General features: G+C 46.7%; 1 protein-coding gene across 1 annotated transcript in view; it reads left to right on the forward strand.

Annotated features, from left to right (window-relative positions):
* LOC138453830 (vomeronasal type-2 receptor 26-like) overlaps nt 1–17348 on the forward strand; it is a 341447-nt gene that overhangs the window by 148813 nt on the left and 175286 nt on the right. The window contains exon 4 of the mRNA XM_069606996.1: nt 8476–8485. Within this exon, the coding sequence (XP_069463097.1) occupies nt 8476–8485 (10 nt within the window). The remainder of the gene's footprint in view (nt 1–8475; nt 8486–17348) is intronic.

The following is a 17348-nucleotide window of genomic DNA, read 5'->3' on the forward strand; positions in this document are numbered from 1 at the left end:
TCGCAGACCCACTACTGCTTGTAACACCCATGCATCGCTTGATAATGCTTGCCATTCGTTCAGGTAGTGGAGAGTTCTCCCTTCCACGCGCAAGCTTGCGGTACTCACCCGCTGTTGTCCCCGGCTGTCGGTAAGATCCTCTTCCTCTGTGCCCTCTTGGGAATCTTGCCCTGGCAGGGAAGAAGGTATCCTGCTGTCTAGACTCCCAGTAATTTGTTTGTTGTCCCTGGGGTCTTCGCTGGAAGTTATTGCGACCGGACGAGCAACCCCTATGTCGTCCGGTCCCGGCAGTAATTCGCCCAGGGAAGATCTTCCTGATGGAACTCTGTACTCCCTCCAGAGCGGAATACATGCCCACGAATTGTGACATTTCTTTTGGGAACGCTTCGCCGAACAACAGTCCTTTGTCGCCTTCACCTGCCTCGTAGGTGGCAAGATCGCTCAATTTGTTATCGATCTTTAACAGGACTCCTCTTCTTCTTTCTGAAGAGAGTGCACAGTTGGCGTTGCCTAGGAGGCATACCGCTCGTTGAGCCCAGTTACCCAGGACTGTAGCAACCACTGTATCTTTTGATTTTTCTGCCAGATCCATGATCTTGGCTAGTGACCCTGAGATGTCTAGGAGCTTGTCTTGACATCCCCTCCAGGCACGATCTACTCCTTTCCTGATATCACGAGCTGCTTTGGTCACAAAGGTGACCATCTTGAGGTCTAGGTCTGGAGTGTCTCCTAGCTTATTCAGCATCTCTGGTCTAGGGCATTCCGATCTCATTCGTGACCTCACTTCCCTTTCAAGGGTTTTCTAATATGCAGGGCCATGTAAGCTGCCACTCTGGGTGATGGCACCCAATCTGATGATTTGGGATGACGAATGGCCTCTGGATCGAACATATCTGTTGTGTCGTCGATGTTCTGGGGGTCTTCTACATCTTTATCGATGTCTTCCTCTTCCTCACCCCCTTTATCGTTAGGCGAATAGCCCTCGCCTTCTTCCCCTAGATTATACACCCCTGGGGCAGGGGGACTATCCTGACCATCTTTTTTCTTCGCCACGAAGGCTTCTTTATGCCTGGCGACAGGGTCGCCTTCCAATTGGGGAACAGTGTTAACCCTTTCCGTGTTGCGCGGGGGGTCAAAGAGTGCTTGCTCTTCCGGGCCACTTTACACCCCTTTCTTTCAACCCCTTTCTGGGGGTGTCCTGCTGACGTTCCTTCCTCAGGGCTGCTAGCATGTATTTTCCTGGCTGTAAGCTGTTTCTGCTGCTTAGCCATGATCATCTCCAGAGTCTCCAGCCATTACGTAATAGGTTGCACCCCTTGTGAGACAGCTTGCATCAAGGAGTCTCCAAGCACTTTCTTAAAACTTAATGACAAGTCAGAATCTTGTTGGGAAGGGCCTTCTACCCAATCTTCTTGACTACACTCAGGGGAAGTGGAAGGAGTGTTAGTGGGGGTGCCAAATTGAGCCATGTCCTTGGTGTTGGCAGAGCCAACTGTGAGGAAGTCAGCAGATGTAACTGCCTCTGCACACTTCTTAACACGTGCTGTAGATACTAGCAGCGTGTGTGTGAAAGCAGCTTTCCGAATTCAAATTCTTTTTTTTTTTTTTAAATTGGGGCTGGAGCTCTATCTGATCAACTTCCTTCGTTCTCTGCTAATGCGCAATGCACGCAGAAGCTGGATTCCCAGGGGAGGCTGGGAACTCTGGAAGGTTCCTTCTCCCCTGGGTCCTAACGGCTGCCGTGTTGGAGGGCGCCGTAATGCGCAGAGAGGGAGCGGGGCACTGATGTCAGACTCGGGCTGACTTTGTTTGCGACTCCGGCCCCAGCTCACTCACAACACTCTTCTTCCCCGCTGCGTGTGGGAAACTCGCTGCGCTCGCGCTGACCTGCTCCCCAGATGAATGATACGCGCAATGGTAGGAATACGTGCGAGCTCTGGGGAGAGTACAAAATCACTGTAATTATCTTTTGTTTACACGCGCAAGGAACTATGAATGGGACATATGTACCACTTATTAATATCCAAGCATTTAATACATATCTAGTAGATATTATAGTTTTATTTAGCTCTTCCACATAAGAAACAATACAATCATGTCACTTATCTGATGGCAGCAAAAAGAAAGAGGAACAGACCTGGTCACAGGGGTTCTTATGGAGGGAGCTGCCCTCTGCTAGGTGCAGAGGAGAAAGGTCAGCACTACCACAGACCTGAGACTCATGGAGCTTATAGTTTCCCTGGAGCCGATTAAGCAGTTAGAAGTGTGGACTAAAGGATCTTTAAACTTCTACATTTTGTTCTCCTAAACTTTTCGTTCTAAAAACAGAAATGTTCAGTATTAAAGTTAAAGGTTTTAAAGTGCTGGTATGTCAGTAAATAAAGAAAGAAATAGCATAATGCGAGCCTCCTGTCTTGTCATAGAATTAGTGAGTCCAAGAAGGCTTCTAAATTCTCGCAGAGTAGTAGGGTATTTTTATTTCAATAATGCTTCCACCTTTTTTCGCCTGGGAGCTGAGACCCTGAGAGGGGGGATTGAATGCCCTAAGAGGTTCGCGCTGGTTTTACACCACTGCGCCTTCTCAACTGACAGTTTTGCTCTGGCTTCCTGCAACTGGGTCAGAAAATAGCGTATTTCGGCTATGTAGGGAAGGGGCTATCATGACATGTGGACCTGTTTATTTAACTCCCTTAGTCTCCATTGGCCATTGGGTTTCAGTATCCCCAGTACCGAGTTGTTAAAGGTGCTGTGGATTGGATGGATTATCGCACAGGATTCTGCATTTTAATAATCTCTGTGAGTGACTCCATGGACGTGAGAGGTAACCGGTATTGTTTCACAAATACTGGAACCATCTCGGGATCTGTGGGTATGGTAGTTGAATGTATCTCTGTGTGTCCACAGTCATATGAATCCACTGAAAAGATACCCTTAAAATCTCAAAACACCTGTTTCAGTTTCTGCTTTTGCTCCTCATTCTCACAGGCATCAGCAAGATTGATTAGTTCTTCAACCATCTGCCTAAAGCCTGGAAACACATCGGGCTTGGCAATTTCGGTGGTATCCTCCAGTTGGGTGAAGAGATCTCTTGTTATGGTGTTGGCCTGGATATGAGGTTGAAGGATGGGAGGTAGTCACTGTTGACTCAGAATAAAACCTCATCCTTCCTGATGTCTCACCTCTTCCACTCCATAAGGGCAGGAAGAGTACACCAAGAAATTCCCCCCTTGTCTGGTAAAATTCTTTTCAGGAGGGATACCGTCGTTGATATTGAAGAAGTCATTTGGGATTGGTCCAATGATCTCATTACCAAAATCACTAGAATAATGTTGGGCATCAAACACCATTCCAATAAAAGTGTCTGCACCCAAAGTGATACTTTGAGGGTCGCTGTTATCCACCAATATTCAAATGGTGTCTTGTTGTATGTCAACTAGGTGTGTTGAATGTAATTACAAACCTTGTTGTTGGAGATGATCATTCAAATTTATATAGGCGTCCTGATTTTTCAGGCTCTGTCTTCGCTTGACTTTTAGGGGAATCGTAAATTGTCAATGTAACCTCTTCTCTCACTTGAACTTCAACCACATAAGACAGCAATTGAGCTGACCAAAATGCTTTTTCAGTATTGTCAAAGCCCATGGGGTAACCCCCCAATCGGGACAAGGCTTTATTATTAATAACGTCCAAATTAATTGCAAATCGATTGAGAATGTCAGTGCCTAAGTAAAAGGTGAAAGGGTCATCTCTCACGACCCAACGATTATATTCTATGCTTTTGTCGCGAATGGAAATTTTTAGCATACACCTGCTAGGCAGGAGATGTTTGGAATTTGGGGTTTCCAGGCCCACTTCTCACTTCCAGTGGGCCTGGAAACCCCAAATCAACACAACAATCAACACAATCAACTTAAATGTGGGAATTGACAGATCTTTTTGGAATTTCCTGCATAATGCTTCGCTGATTAAGCTTCTTCTATTATTCAACCACACTCTGGCGAAAACATGCTCCTCCCCTCATTTATCTGAATGGGGACAAACAGCTGTTCACCCTTTATCTCGATGCCGGTCAGACTTTGAGCTGGTTTTTCACCATCTTTTATCATGGGATTTGGGCTTTCTTCTGATTTTGGATTTGTATAAAAGGGTCAGTATTTCCCTCAAGTGTGGAATACTGCTTAAAACTGGGAGGAAGATTGATGTTCCAGAATTGAGAAGAGTTCCCAACACCAGTTTGTTCTCCTACTGGGATGACAGTGATGTCTGGGACTTGATTGTTCCTGAAATGGAATTCTATTTTTTTTTTTTTGTGTTTATCAAATTTCTTTGATTTTACAAAGTGATGCGAAAGTGAGTGGATCTTCCCGACTGAATGGTTGTCTTTCTGCGGGTGAGTCAATTTGTCTTTCTGGTGTTGTATGTAGCTATTCCACTGCCAGGCTTTCTGGAGGGTTTTCTTCTCTGAGACAATCTACAAGGGCTGCTTCTAGAATGTTAACTGCCGCGATTGTCCAAGTGGTTTTGTTTCCGCTTATGAGTCGATTCCACCAGGTTTCTTCTTCGCGTAGGTCAAAAGGCTTTAGTAGCGGGAATAGGAAAGCTTTCCTCAGGGCGAAGGTTTTTGTGCATTTTGTTAGAAGATGGCGTACTGTTTCAATTTGTGTGGAGTCATTGCACAATCTGCAGGTACTAGAGTTGGATAGACCTCCTAATGCTCTAATTTCATTTGTTGGTAGGAGGTTTAATCTTGCCCTTATGAAGGTTGCCTTAGGGTTTTGTCTGGGAATCTTCTGATGACCGATGCATTGTCGTTTAGTTTTTTATTTTGCTGTGGCAAATGGACAAGGAGTTTGTTGGATACTGCTTTGTCTTGCGTCAGTATCCAATCGCGTAGGTCCATCTTTTTCTTGACTTTGGTAGGGTTTAGGAATAGGTCTTCTTTGGTACAATCAATTTCTTCTAGGGGTGTACCGAACTTCGGCTTCGAGTAACTATTCGGCCGAATTCCGGCTGAAAAAAAGCTATTCGGCTCCGGCCGAATAGTTACTGGCTATTCGGCTCTTGCCGAATACTTTGACATTCTCATTTGAATGCAATGCAACTTGAACTCAGAAAGGCAAATATAGACTTCAGTTTGCAAAACTGAATAGAATTAGACCAGACAAATAGCTATCACACAGGTGGAAAATATCTTATATTGTAATCTGGTCTTTAGGGCATGTTTGTTACAGATTCTTAGACATAAAAGGTGCTCATCTTTTATACTTAACCTGCAACAATACAGGAAAATCTTTTCTTGTGGCGAATGTTTATATGCAATGTGCACTTTTTTCAGTTGGAAAAGACAAACAGAAAGAAATGTGCATAGATACTTTCAGTTCCTATCATCTCACTTCCCATTGCGTACGTCATAGTCCCCCTATTCTTTTTTTTAAGGACTTGAGTGCTTAGTTTAACATTATCTGATATTTTATCAGGAATGATAAATTGCATATGTTTGTTTATAGGTGAGAAGGAGTGGCTAAAATAAGTGAAAAGTGAGCAGCATTTATTTGGGTAGGGTGAATAGTTGTGAGATGGAGTGCACGCTTTTCAGATGTCCTCTTGACTTGTGTCCTGCATGAGCCGATATGAACCATTTTATACATTTCTATGTGAGCTGCAAAGAAGTTTCGAAACTCGACCACATCGACTTTGCAACTGGGTAGAGAATGCAATGCATGTGATTCACAAAGGCAGTCCTATTGCATTTGTGAAGCCTCCTACTTTGACTGGCACTGAATATGCAACAATCCTCAGGTACATTTGGTCCCTTCATTTTGGGTAAATTTGCTTCATTTCTGGCTTTTATGCTTTAAATAAAGATGCTACATTAATTACAATGAAGAGAAATTAAAATATAGAATACATTTCAAATGGTGCTTTATTTGTTTATTTAATAAGTGTGTTTTTTGAAGTTTGGAACATGATTTATTAAATAAAGCAACTATTCGGCTTCATATTAGTTGACAAACTATTCGGTATTCGGCCGAATACTAAATATGCTATTCGGTACAGCCCTAATTTCTTCCAGAATGTTTTCTTTTTCTGCTGCCCAGGCTGATAGTATTCTATTTTGTCGGACCATTGTTCAATCACATGTGCCATTTAAACTCACATAATTTGTGCTTGGTTTTAATTTAATTGGCCGGTTAGTCTCAGTCCAGAGGACATTATTCACACAGTCAATTAGGGGTGATAACTTCCAAAGGAGGTCATTCCCCAATAGACAAGGTGTGCCCTATGGAGTCACGACAATCCCCAGGTGTTTCATCCTATGTCGCACAGTTTGTATCTCCAGATCTGCAGTCCCTTCAACAGAAATATCATTCCTATCCAAGTTCTGGAGTTGTCCGGGAAGAGGTGTGAGGGGAATTTGACTCTCGCCTCTTCCTGAGTTCAGTTGGTCAAAGGCCTTTTTGGGCAGGAGGTTCGCTTGGGATCCAATATCTACCAATGCTGATAATGCACACAGACCCTGTACCTTGATGGGAGTGTACAATCTCCCTCTTTCTCCTCCAGGGGGCAAAGAACATGTGTATTATGTGCCAGATTGGTGGTTAACTTTTTTATATTGAACTCCAACACTGTGTGATCTTGGGCATTGTGTTGCGTCGGAGTCCATACAAACCTGGAGTTGGGGGATCCCCTTTCTCCCCTGATTCTTTGCTTTCCCCCTTTTCCTGGGGACAGTTCCAGGAACCTGTTTGGGGGGAGGATACCTCAGTGATTTCCGGGTCATCTGGCTGACCTTGTTGGGGTTTAAGAATTGGTTGCTCGGGGTGTTCTTCATACTTACCCAGTCAAAATCAGGATCGTTTTGGACCCATTTTTCCTTGGGAGGGATCCCTCCATCCCTGAAAGAGAAGAGTGTCTTCCCTGAATGCTCATAGGATTTGTATTGAGTATACACTTTAGTGTGCTTTTTGAATACTTTAGGACAACTAACCACAAAGCTTAGCACTAAAAAGCTGATTTTCTAACTATGTCTGCTATGGAGAGTTATACCCTAGAATCATTGTCTGCCAAAACTGCTGATTGCTTTAAAATATTGTGTAGACATAATAATCTCTCTGAGAAGGGCAAGAAAATGGAACTTGTAGAAAGATTGTTAGAAAACCAAAGTCTGGGTGGTACAGAGGACTCTACCCCCCCCCCAGCAAATGTAGAAAACAGTGATGGTATTGATCTGAATCAAATCCTTGATAATGAGTCAGAAGAGGAAAGTGAACCTAATGAAGTTAGCCACTCTGAGCCTCTGTCTGCCTTACCTACTGTACCTACTTGGCCTATACCAGGTCCTACATGTAACCCTGCTTATTTTGAACTTGATAAAATGAAGCTTGAATTAGAGTACAAACCTTTTATTGCTCAATCTGAACGAAACCAAGAGCTAGAGTTCAGAAGAATGAATCCCCAGGCTGAGCAGAAGCAAGCTGAGTTGAGACTCAGAGAAATAGAGCTTAATCATGAACTAGAAATGAAAAAGTTGTCGGTGGAAAATGCTTCTCTCTCCTCTGGTTCCTCTAGGAGTTCCAGTCCCAAAGGACCCCGGATGCCGAAGGAATTAGTGGGTATGTATGAACCTAAGTTGGATGTGTTGGATTGGTTAAACATGTTTGAGTATAATCATGGGCTCCAGGACATCACAGGGAATGAGTTACTTCCCTGGTTGTTCTCTAGGCTTCCCCCTGTTGCAACTGATGTGGTAATGGAGTTGGGGGAGGTGGATGAGAAGGATTATGAATGTGTGAAACTAGCTTTAATAGCTAGATTTGGGAAGACCCCTTCCCAGTACCTTAAGAGGTTTAGGACCCTCAAAAAGCATGAGGGTACCCCTTGGGCTACCTGGGTGAGTGAAAGTTTGAAAAACTTAGAGGGATGGATTAAGGGTTACAAGGTGAACACTTATGAAGGAATGAAGAATCTTGTAATGTTGGAGTCAATTTATGATGCCTGCTCTCCTGAGCTCAGACAGCACTTGGCTGATTCAAAGGAATTAGATTCCAGGAAGCTAGCTAAGGCTGCTGACTTGTGGGTTGACAACAGGGCCACTCACAAGGATTCTGGGGCTACTCAGACAAAGGATGAGGGAAAAGAGCCAAAAAAGGACTCCAAAGAGAATTCTAATAATTCCAATTCCAAAGAGGGCCCCAAACAAAACCAAAAGGGTAAGCCACAAGGGAAATCAAATCAGGCTAGTGTACCTTCTGCTGCCAAACCAGAAGTAGGTCAGAACAAGCCACCATTCCAGAAACCATTTGGTAAATGCTTTGTTTGTGGCTCTACTGACCATGTGAAAGGAGATCCCACATGTAAGAGTAAACCTTCAGGGGTCCAGCTTGTCTCCTTAGCCTTCGCTCCAGAGGACGAAGTACAAATGGCAAGTGGACATTTTCTATTACTGGCTGATGAACCCATTGGAGTCTCAACCAGTGTTTTTTTAGTGTCTCTGGGTTTGTGGGAACAACAGAACTTAGATGTCTATAATTCTATCCCAGATATACTAAAGAGTATTATAAGGACAGTGCCCAGATGAATCGTCAGGAGACTCCTGCCATTAGGGACACTGGGGCCAGCATAACTGTGGTGGACAAATCATTTTTTCAGGCTGAGGAAGTTGCTAAGGCACCCAAACGCCTCACCAAGTTAGCTGGAGGGCATGTGCAGATGCTTCCCCAACTACCAGTTCTCATCCAGTGTAATGACATGAATATGAAAATACCTGTCAGCATACAAAGTGAGGTGCCAGGAAGGTTTCTGTTGGGTAATGACTTGAAAACTCTTGGAGTAGTGTCACATACCCACAGACCTCCTAGTAAAAGGTTACAGGAGCTCACCAGACCTGCAAGGGAGAGAACCATGAGAGGTGCTCCCAAGGAAATGATGAAGAAAGAGATCACTCCTGCTCCACTGGAGATGTCAGCTGCTGTATCTAAGAAACTAGAAGAAAAAGGGAAACCTAAAACTTCTAAAAAGAACCCCACAGCCAGCACTCCAGTGCAGCCAACAAGGACTTCCCGTAGGTTGTCCAAAGTTACAGCAGTAACTCCCCCTCCAGCTGAGGCTGAGAGGGAGGTACAACCCTGTGTGGTTGAACTAGACTCTGAGGAAGAGCTAGTGGAAGGCCAGGAACTCATTGGAGATCTGGATCCTGTTGACCATCCTGAGCTGCAGTCTTTACTGGCAGAAGGTGGACCCAACAGCGTAGACTTCAGTAAGGGACAGAGAGAATGTCCAACTCTGGAAGGTCTTCGCCACCAGGCAGATGCTCAGGCTGAAGGGCAAGAGCCTGGGAAATATAGGTTACACTGGGAAGATGGCCTCTTCTACAGTGAACCAACAGAGTCTGCACCTGGGGACAACAAACGACTTGCAGTACCCCAGGAGAACAGACCACAGTTCTTGCAGTTAGCCCATGAGATTCCTTGGGCTGGTCACTTGAGTTTCAAGAAGACTAAGGAAAGGCTCTCACTCTACTTTTATTGGCCAAAGATGGGGGCTGAAGTAGATAAGTATTGCAGGAGCTGCCACACCTGCCAGACCTCTGGTAAGGTTGGCTCCAAGAATGTGGCACCTTTAGTGCCTCTCCCTGTAGTGGGAGTCCCATTTGAGAGAGTAGGGATTGACATTGTTGGTCCCCTTGATCCTCCAACCTCCTCAGGCAACAGGTTTATACTTGTTGTAGTAGACCATGCTACTAGGTACCCTGATGCAATTCCTATGAGGACTGTTACAGCTCCGGCTGTGGCTAAGGCCCTCCTTGGTATTTTTACCAGGGTTGGGTTTCCTAAGGAAGTAATCTCTGACAGGGGGTTGAATTTTATGTCCCACTATATGAAAGCCATGTGGAAAACCTGCAGAGTTACTTACAAGTTCTCAACAGCATACCACCCTCAGACAAATGGTTTGGTTGAAAGGTTCAACGGAACCATGAAGAGCATGATAGGTGCTCTAGAGGACCCCCTTAAAATAAAGTGGGGCCTTCTACTGCCATGCCTTCTCTTTACTTATAGAGAAGTCCCTCAGGAAGGAATAGGTTATTCTCCTTTGAACTTCTTTATGGTCATCCGGTCAGAGGTCCATTGGCCTTCCTCAGTGCTCCTTCCTCCATTCCAGTCAGAGTGACTGAGTACATGATAGGTCTCCGAAGGAGAATGTCAAAAATGATGGCAGAAGCAAGTGATAACCTGAAAGCTGGACAAGCATTGGTCAAGCACTGGCATGACCAAAAGGCTAACATGGTTGAGTTTACTCAGGACCAGCTAGTTCTCGTTATTATTCCAACAAGGCAGAGGGCCTTGCAATACAAATGGATGGGACCCTTCAAAGTTGTGGGTAAACTTGGAGAGGTCAACTATCTGGTGGACTTGGGCAACCCCAAGGAGGCTCCAACAGTCTTCCACACCAACAGACTAAAAGTGTATGTCTCCAGACCTGATGTAGGAGCTTTGCTTCTAGCATCATCAGAGGAAGAAGAAGAGAGTAAAGCTCTTCGTGATCTCCTCAGTGGCTTACCTTTAGATGAAAAGATTGAAGGAGGAAATCTCTCTTCAAATCTAACACCTGAGCAACAGGAAGAGTGCAAGTCTATGTTAAATCAGTTTGCCTCTCTGTTCTCACTTTCACCAGGCTTGACCCCTTGGGGACAGCATGACATATGATGGTATGATATGATATGATAAGGCATTTGTAACGCGCCTATACACAAGTGTTTCAAGGCGCGACGAGGCAGGGGGGGAACAAGGGGAGACAGACAACGATCTTACTAGGCCAGGTGTCATTCAGATCGCGCAAGTGCAAGGGTAGAGGGGAAGGGAAAAGTGCATGGGGGAAAGGGAGAGGGGAAAGTGCAGTACAGGGTTATTAGCATACAGCATACAGGATAAATAACAAGGGCCAGCTGGTGGCAAGTGCGAGGTAAGTGCAGACAAGTGCTGGGAAGGGGGGCTGTATGGATACAGACACAGTTCCGTAGTGCAGGGGTTGCTGTGGAGGCAGTGCAGGGGAGAGTGGCTGGGCCGAGAACGGTGAATGGCCCAGTTGCAGATTCAGTGCAGTTTCAGTAGTATTAGCAGGGGAGAGGGGGAGAGAAAGCGGAGGCAAAGAGGAAGGTTTTGAGGTGCTTCCGGAACCGGAGGTGGTTCTCCTCAAGTTTCAGGGAGGCAGGAAGGCTGTTCCAGAGGGAGGCCCCTTCAGTGGAAAGAGATCTGCCCCCAACTCGTTGTTTGGAGAAGCGGCTGACCCTGAGGGAGTTGGAGGCAGATGAGCGAAGAGCTCGAGAAGGAAGATATTTAGGAAGAGAGAGTTGAAGGTATTTTGGCCCAAGGCCCCAGACGGCCTTGTGGACAATGCAGAGGGTTTTGAACTTGATCCTCGCAGTCACTGGGAGCCAGTGTAGTGATTTCAGTCCTGGAGAGATAGGGTCCCTGGGCTTGAGGCCAAGGACAAGTCCTGTTCTGGATGAGTTGCAAAGGGCGGAGAGTAGAGGCGGGCAGATTTAGATAGAGGCTGTTACAGTAGTCCATCTTAGAGAGAACCAGGGCTCTAGAGACAGTGAGCTTCTGGGGGAAGGAGAGGAAAGGAAGGATACCTCTGAGGAGGTGTAGCTGGTAGTGTGACTTCTTAGATACGTCGGATATGTGAGGAGAGAAGAAGAGTGTGGAGTCAATGATGACCCCAAGGTTTTTTGCCTTGCAGGTAGGAGCAGGAAGAGGGCCCAGAGAGGCCGGCCAGAGAGCAGCAGGGAAGGAGGGAGTGGGAGTGCCGATGAGTAGAATCTCAGTCTTACTGGCATTAAGGCAGAGGTCGTTGGCGGCACACCATTCCTGGATAGCAGAAAGACAGTCAGAGATGAGGGAAGGAGAAGAGGGGGCCGAGGGTAGCCTGACAATGAGCTGGGTATCATCCGCATAGCACTGAAAGTAGGGGCAGAGAGCGGCGATGTGGTGGGCAAGAAGTGCCAGATACTGGTTGAACAGCCAGGGAGAGAGGTTAGATCCCTGGGGGACACCACAGGTAGAGAAGAAGATGTCAGAGAGGAAAGACCCCAGTTGGACCTGGGAGGGTCGATTTGAGAGGAACGAGGTCAGCCACGCCAGATCCTGACCAGTGATACCGAAGTTATCACGGAGACGGTTGAGCAGGATGGTATGGTTGACAGTATCAAAGGCAGAAGAGAGATGGAGCAAAATGAGAACACATGGAATGTTAGAGTCAAGGTTCGAGAGCAGGTCCTCACGGATGTTCAGGAGAACAGTTTCCGTGCTTCTGGCAGCTCTGAAGCCAGACTGATGGTCATGAAGACTACCAACACATTCAGCATGGAGATTATGCTGGGAGATGGCCAGTTTCTCCAGGAGCTTGCCCAGGAAGGGAGTGATAGAGATTGGGCGATAGTTAGCTGGGCAGGAAGGGTCGGAAGAGGGTTTCTTAAGAAGGGGGTGCACAAGGGAGTGCTTGAGAGGGGATGGGAAGACTCCAGAGGCGAAGGAGTGATTGCAGAAGTCAGCAAGGGCAGGAGCCAAGGAGTCAATGTGGTCCTTGATACTCACTGGTGACTGTCTGCCAGTCAAAAGCAGAGGATATCGAATGTCAGAAAATGTAAGAACCCACATCAAAGGTGAGGTCAACAAGATGCTTGATCTCGGGGTAATAGAGCCCTCTACTAGTCCATGGTCTAGCCCAGTTGTGTTAGTACCAAAGGCAGGATCTAAAAAACTTAGATTCTGTGTGGATTACAGAGCTCTTAATGCAGTCACTAAAACTGATGCCCACCCTTTGCCAAGGACAGATGAGTTGGTGGATAGACTTGGTGCAGCCAAGTTCCTCAGCATATTTGACTTGACGTCAGGCTATTGGCAAATAGCCCTGACAGACCATGCCAAGGAGAAAACTGCATTTTCTACCCCAGTTGGCTTATACCAGTTTAAGTTTATGCCTTTTGGATTGAAAAATGCATCTGCTACATTTCAAATGATGGTAAACCAGGTTCTGAATGGGATGGAGGACTTCTGCATGGCATACTTGGATGACACAGCAGTTTTCAGCAATTCCTGGGAAGAACATGTGGACCATCTGAGATATGTTTTGCAGGCTCTTGGAAAGGCCAATCTGACCATAAAGGCAAGTAAATGCCAGATTGGACAGAGTAAAGTGGTCTACCTTGGACATGAGGTAGGAGGTGGAGAAATAAGACCTTTGCCCAGTAAGATTGAAGCTGTGCAAAATTGGACAACACCTACTACTCAGACCCAGGTGAGAGCCTTCTTAGGTCTCACTGGGTATTACAGGAATTTCATTGAGAACTATGGGTCCATAGCTTTTCCACTGAATGTCATCTCCTCTCCTAAATTCCCTAAAAAGGTTAGGTGGAATGAGGAATGCAATCAGGCCTTTGAAACCCTGAAAAAGGCTCTTTGCCAAGCCCCAGTACTCAGAGCTCCTGACTATCACCAAACTTTCATTGTGCAAACAGATGCTTCAAATGTAGTTATAGGTGCAGTACTCAGTCAACTGGATGGGAAAGGTAGGGAGCACCCTATTTGCTTCATCAGTAGAAAACTGAAGGATCCTGAAACAAGGTGGGCAACCATTGATCAAGAGTGTTTTGCTATTGTGTGGGCTCTGAAGAAGTTTAGGCCATACTTGTATGGATCAGCTTTTGTCATTCAGACTGGCCACCAACCCTTGAGATGGTTAATGCAAATGAAAGGGGAAAACCCAAAACTATTGAGATGGTCAATCTGCCTGCAAGGGTTTGATTTCACCATTAAGCACAGGTCAGGGTGTCACCACCAAAATGCTTATGGTCTCTCTAGGATGTATGTCATCGACTAGAGGTATGAGATTCATCCAGGAGTGGATTAAATCCTCCTGTCCCTTCCTTAGTCTGGGGGGGGGGGTGAGTGTTAGGGAGAATTCTCTCTTTAGGCTGAATGTCCTAACCTAGTGAGTCACCCAGCAGCTTTGCTGGATTTATGGAGTTTGTTTTTTTCTCCTGCCAAGAGTGAGACTTTTTTTCTCCCACTCTTGGACATGATTTATGGTGTTCCTTTGACTATTAATGTGTTTTATGGGCTATGCGGTCCTTTACTCCATAGGGTCTCATGTGTTTGTACTATGGCTGTTACACAGCACCCTCCGTGCAGTAACACAGGGGTGTCATAGTGACACCCCACCATAGACTCCATACCCTGGGACTGACTACTGTCTCTCAGGGCATGTAAAGTCACCATTGGCTTTACTAGTCCAAATTATTAACAGAAACCAGTACAAACCATCATATTGTGGACGTACTGTTCGGGGCAATTTGATTGCCCCAAGGTCTGTTAGTCGAGGGGGCACGTTTCCGTCCCCCCTGATCGAGTTTTGGCTGGTGGCAGTGGATATTACTTTTTATATTCGACCGCGAATATTTCCCTATGGGATTTTCCCATTGTTCAAGGCTACCAACTTTAATTATTTAATTCTCATAGTCTCGAACATACCACTGGTTTATTTATTTAATATTAATTCGCCGGTTGGTATTTTTTGCCAGGACTCGATTCTAAAATGGCGTCTGTGTCCTCTTCTGTGACTCCAACCCAAGTCGAGCCCTTTGTTCCACTTTTTGGCGGGCTTCTCCACAGAAGCCTCCAAAAGTGGTGCCACTCTGTCTGGGTACCACAGGGGGTGTAGGAGGGGGTTTAGGCACCCTGGACTGAGTTACCTTGGTAACTCAAGTCACACTCTTGTGTGATTGGCCCAAGTGGTGAGCCGGCCGGCACACCACTTAGCATGTTTGATTGACAGCTAGGCTGAGTGAATGGGGGTATGCTGCATAAAAGCAGGGCTTTTGGGACTGGAACTTCAGAAGTCGCCACAGGACCTGAGAATCCGACGAGGGAGAAGCTGAGCCGACCTACCACAACGACACCACCGGTGGAGCCCTGCGGAACCGACTCACCACTTCCCGACGACAGAGAAGATCTCCCGGCTGGAGAGGCTTCTTCCCCTGACTGGTGGGCACAACTAGTTTACCTTCTTCTTTTCGCACCCCAGACCAGTTTGTGGTCGAACTGCCCGTGCCAAGCACCCCGGCAGCCGGATAGCCACTTACCAGTGAACCGCGAATCAACGGCACGCGCCTTGTACCTGAGAAACTCTGCGGCTGGTTTCTTCCCTGGCAGTGCAACAGACTCCTGTCTTCCTCCCCGACGAGATCCTCTCTTCCCCCAGACGAAGCAGCAACTTTCATCTGCTGCCAGGAACAACTGCCCCCACTGGAGTGTTCTCACCACTTTAAGGTACCGTGTCCGCCAGGCCTCCCTTTCTAAAGATTGCTACAAGGTAATAATAACCCCTTAACCTTCTGGACTGGGCTGGCAGCCTTGAACCTCTAACTGGTCACTTTCTTTGATCCAACTCCTTTTTGAACCGTTACAAGACTTTTGTGCACTGCAACCGTGTGACCTTGGACACATTTTGTTTTGATCCTCTTAAAGCGGATCCGGCCTACTGACTCTGAATTCCTGGTGTTACTTTGCCTTCCTCTCTTGTGTTCGTGAAAAAGTGTTGGGATCTGTTTCAATTTATTCCCTGCTTTCTCTCCCTTTTTAAAACAAATTATTAGAGTGCCATCTACGTTAAACGCTCACCGCTGTCTGAAAATAAGTGGGGCTTTACTCTAATATTCTTTTAAGGGAGTGTATGGCCCTCATTCCGACTCAGGCGTTAAGGGGTTTACGGCGCCGTAAACGGCGCCGACCCTTAACGCCTGATTACAAGGTTCCCTTTGCGGGATGGCTTTTAACGGCTGCTTTTTGTAGCCGTTAAAAGCCATGCCGCAAAGGGACCTTGGCGATAATTACGGCACCGTAATTTACGGTGCCGTAATTATCGCCTTTCCCCATTCCCATTATGCCCTATGGGGCAAAAATGGGAATGGGGAAGGGGCCATTGGTGAATGGGGAATTACCGCCCCACTCACCTTGGAATGGGGCGGTAATTCCGCCATCCACCATGGCGGAATTGCAACCTTAGCGGCATGGACCATGGTGCTAATAGCACCATGGTCCTCCGCCAAGGTTGTAATGAGGGCCTATATCTTTTAGTGTGCGTGTGTTCGAATTGCTTACTATTAGTGCCTGTGTGTTTTACTAGATGTGGTTTTAAATACATAATTATATCTCTTTTACACCAAGCCCTGGTCAGTGTTTACTTGTTCTATTCTGTTCTCTTGACCTATTGTGAATACTCTGTATACTGCCAAACTCTTCTTGAGGGAAGTCTGACTGCTCAGCCACAGCTGCCAAGTGAATCTGTGTGGTACAGACTGCTACCAAGTGGGTTTACTGCCAAACACCTGTAGTCCTAAATCTTTTGCAGTGGTCCCAGAGGGAACTGCACAGGTTTCTGCCTAACAGTCCGCAGGGAGAGGAAGGCCAGTTGTTGTGTCCCTGAAAACGGGTCTGGACGTAGGCATCACTGCTGGAGTCAGATAATGCAGTGACAGGATCAGGGACAGGATTGCACACAGGCACCTCCGCGGCGGACTGTGCTGCCTCCTGTCCCTGGTCCTGCACTGCACCACTAGCACCAGTGGAATCCCCACCTCCAGACCCCGTGTGTGTCCATTCCACAGCCTCCTCCTCCACCAAACCCCCCACCAACCTGGATGACTCCATGCCATCTTCCTCCGTCGGACCCTGTGGGATCTCAGCTGCCCCTTCTGCTGCCGAGGAGTCCACCTCCAACCTCCGCCTCTTGGACCTACCCTCGGCAGCTGCGGCCTGGGATGCGGCACCAGACTCCTCACTCCCCGACGAGATGACAATCTGGGAGGGGAGCCGGGCATTGCGTCTCCGGCTGGTGGTGCAATCCCTGCGCTGTGCTCCACAGCACCCTCTCCGCCCTCTTCATCAGTCGACACTGCAGACAGGGAGAGATAAAACACAGGCATCAGGGCACAGTACATTGGACTGATACACACAGGACAGTTGTACATGAGTGGCATCGTCAAAATTCAGACATGGCATCACACTCCACGACACACATGTCATTTTAACTCACACACATGAGCATTTCCACAGCAATATTGCACCAGGCAGCAGCATCCATACACATTCAACAGCATGTACAGCTAAAGGTGAGCCGGACATCACATGAAACAATGGGAGTGCACTAGACATTCACACACGCCACCACACTTACATGCATGTGTACATATCCAACTGTCGCAGTGATGTCGCAGTGATGTCACATCTGACATTCAGCCTTCTACATATCAGTGTCACGTGCATCCATGTTGCATCACAGTTGCACACTTG

Source organism: Ambystoma mexicanum, chromosome 4p, assembly GCF_040938575.1.
Source record: "Ambystoma mexicanum isolate Mex_15411 chromosome 4p, UKY_AmexF1_1, whole genome shotgun sequence".
NCBI classification, from domain to species: domain Eukaryota; kingdom Metazoa; phylum Chordata; class Amphibia; order Caudata; family Ambystomatidae; genus Ambystoma; species Ambystoma mexicanum.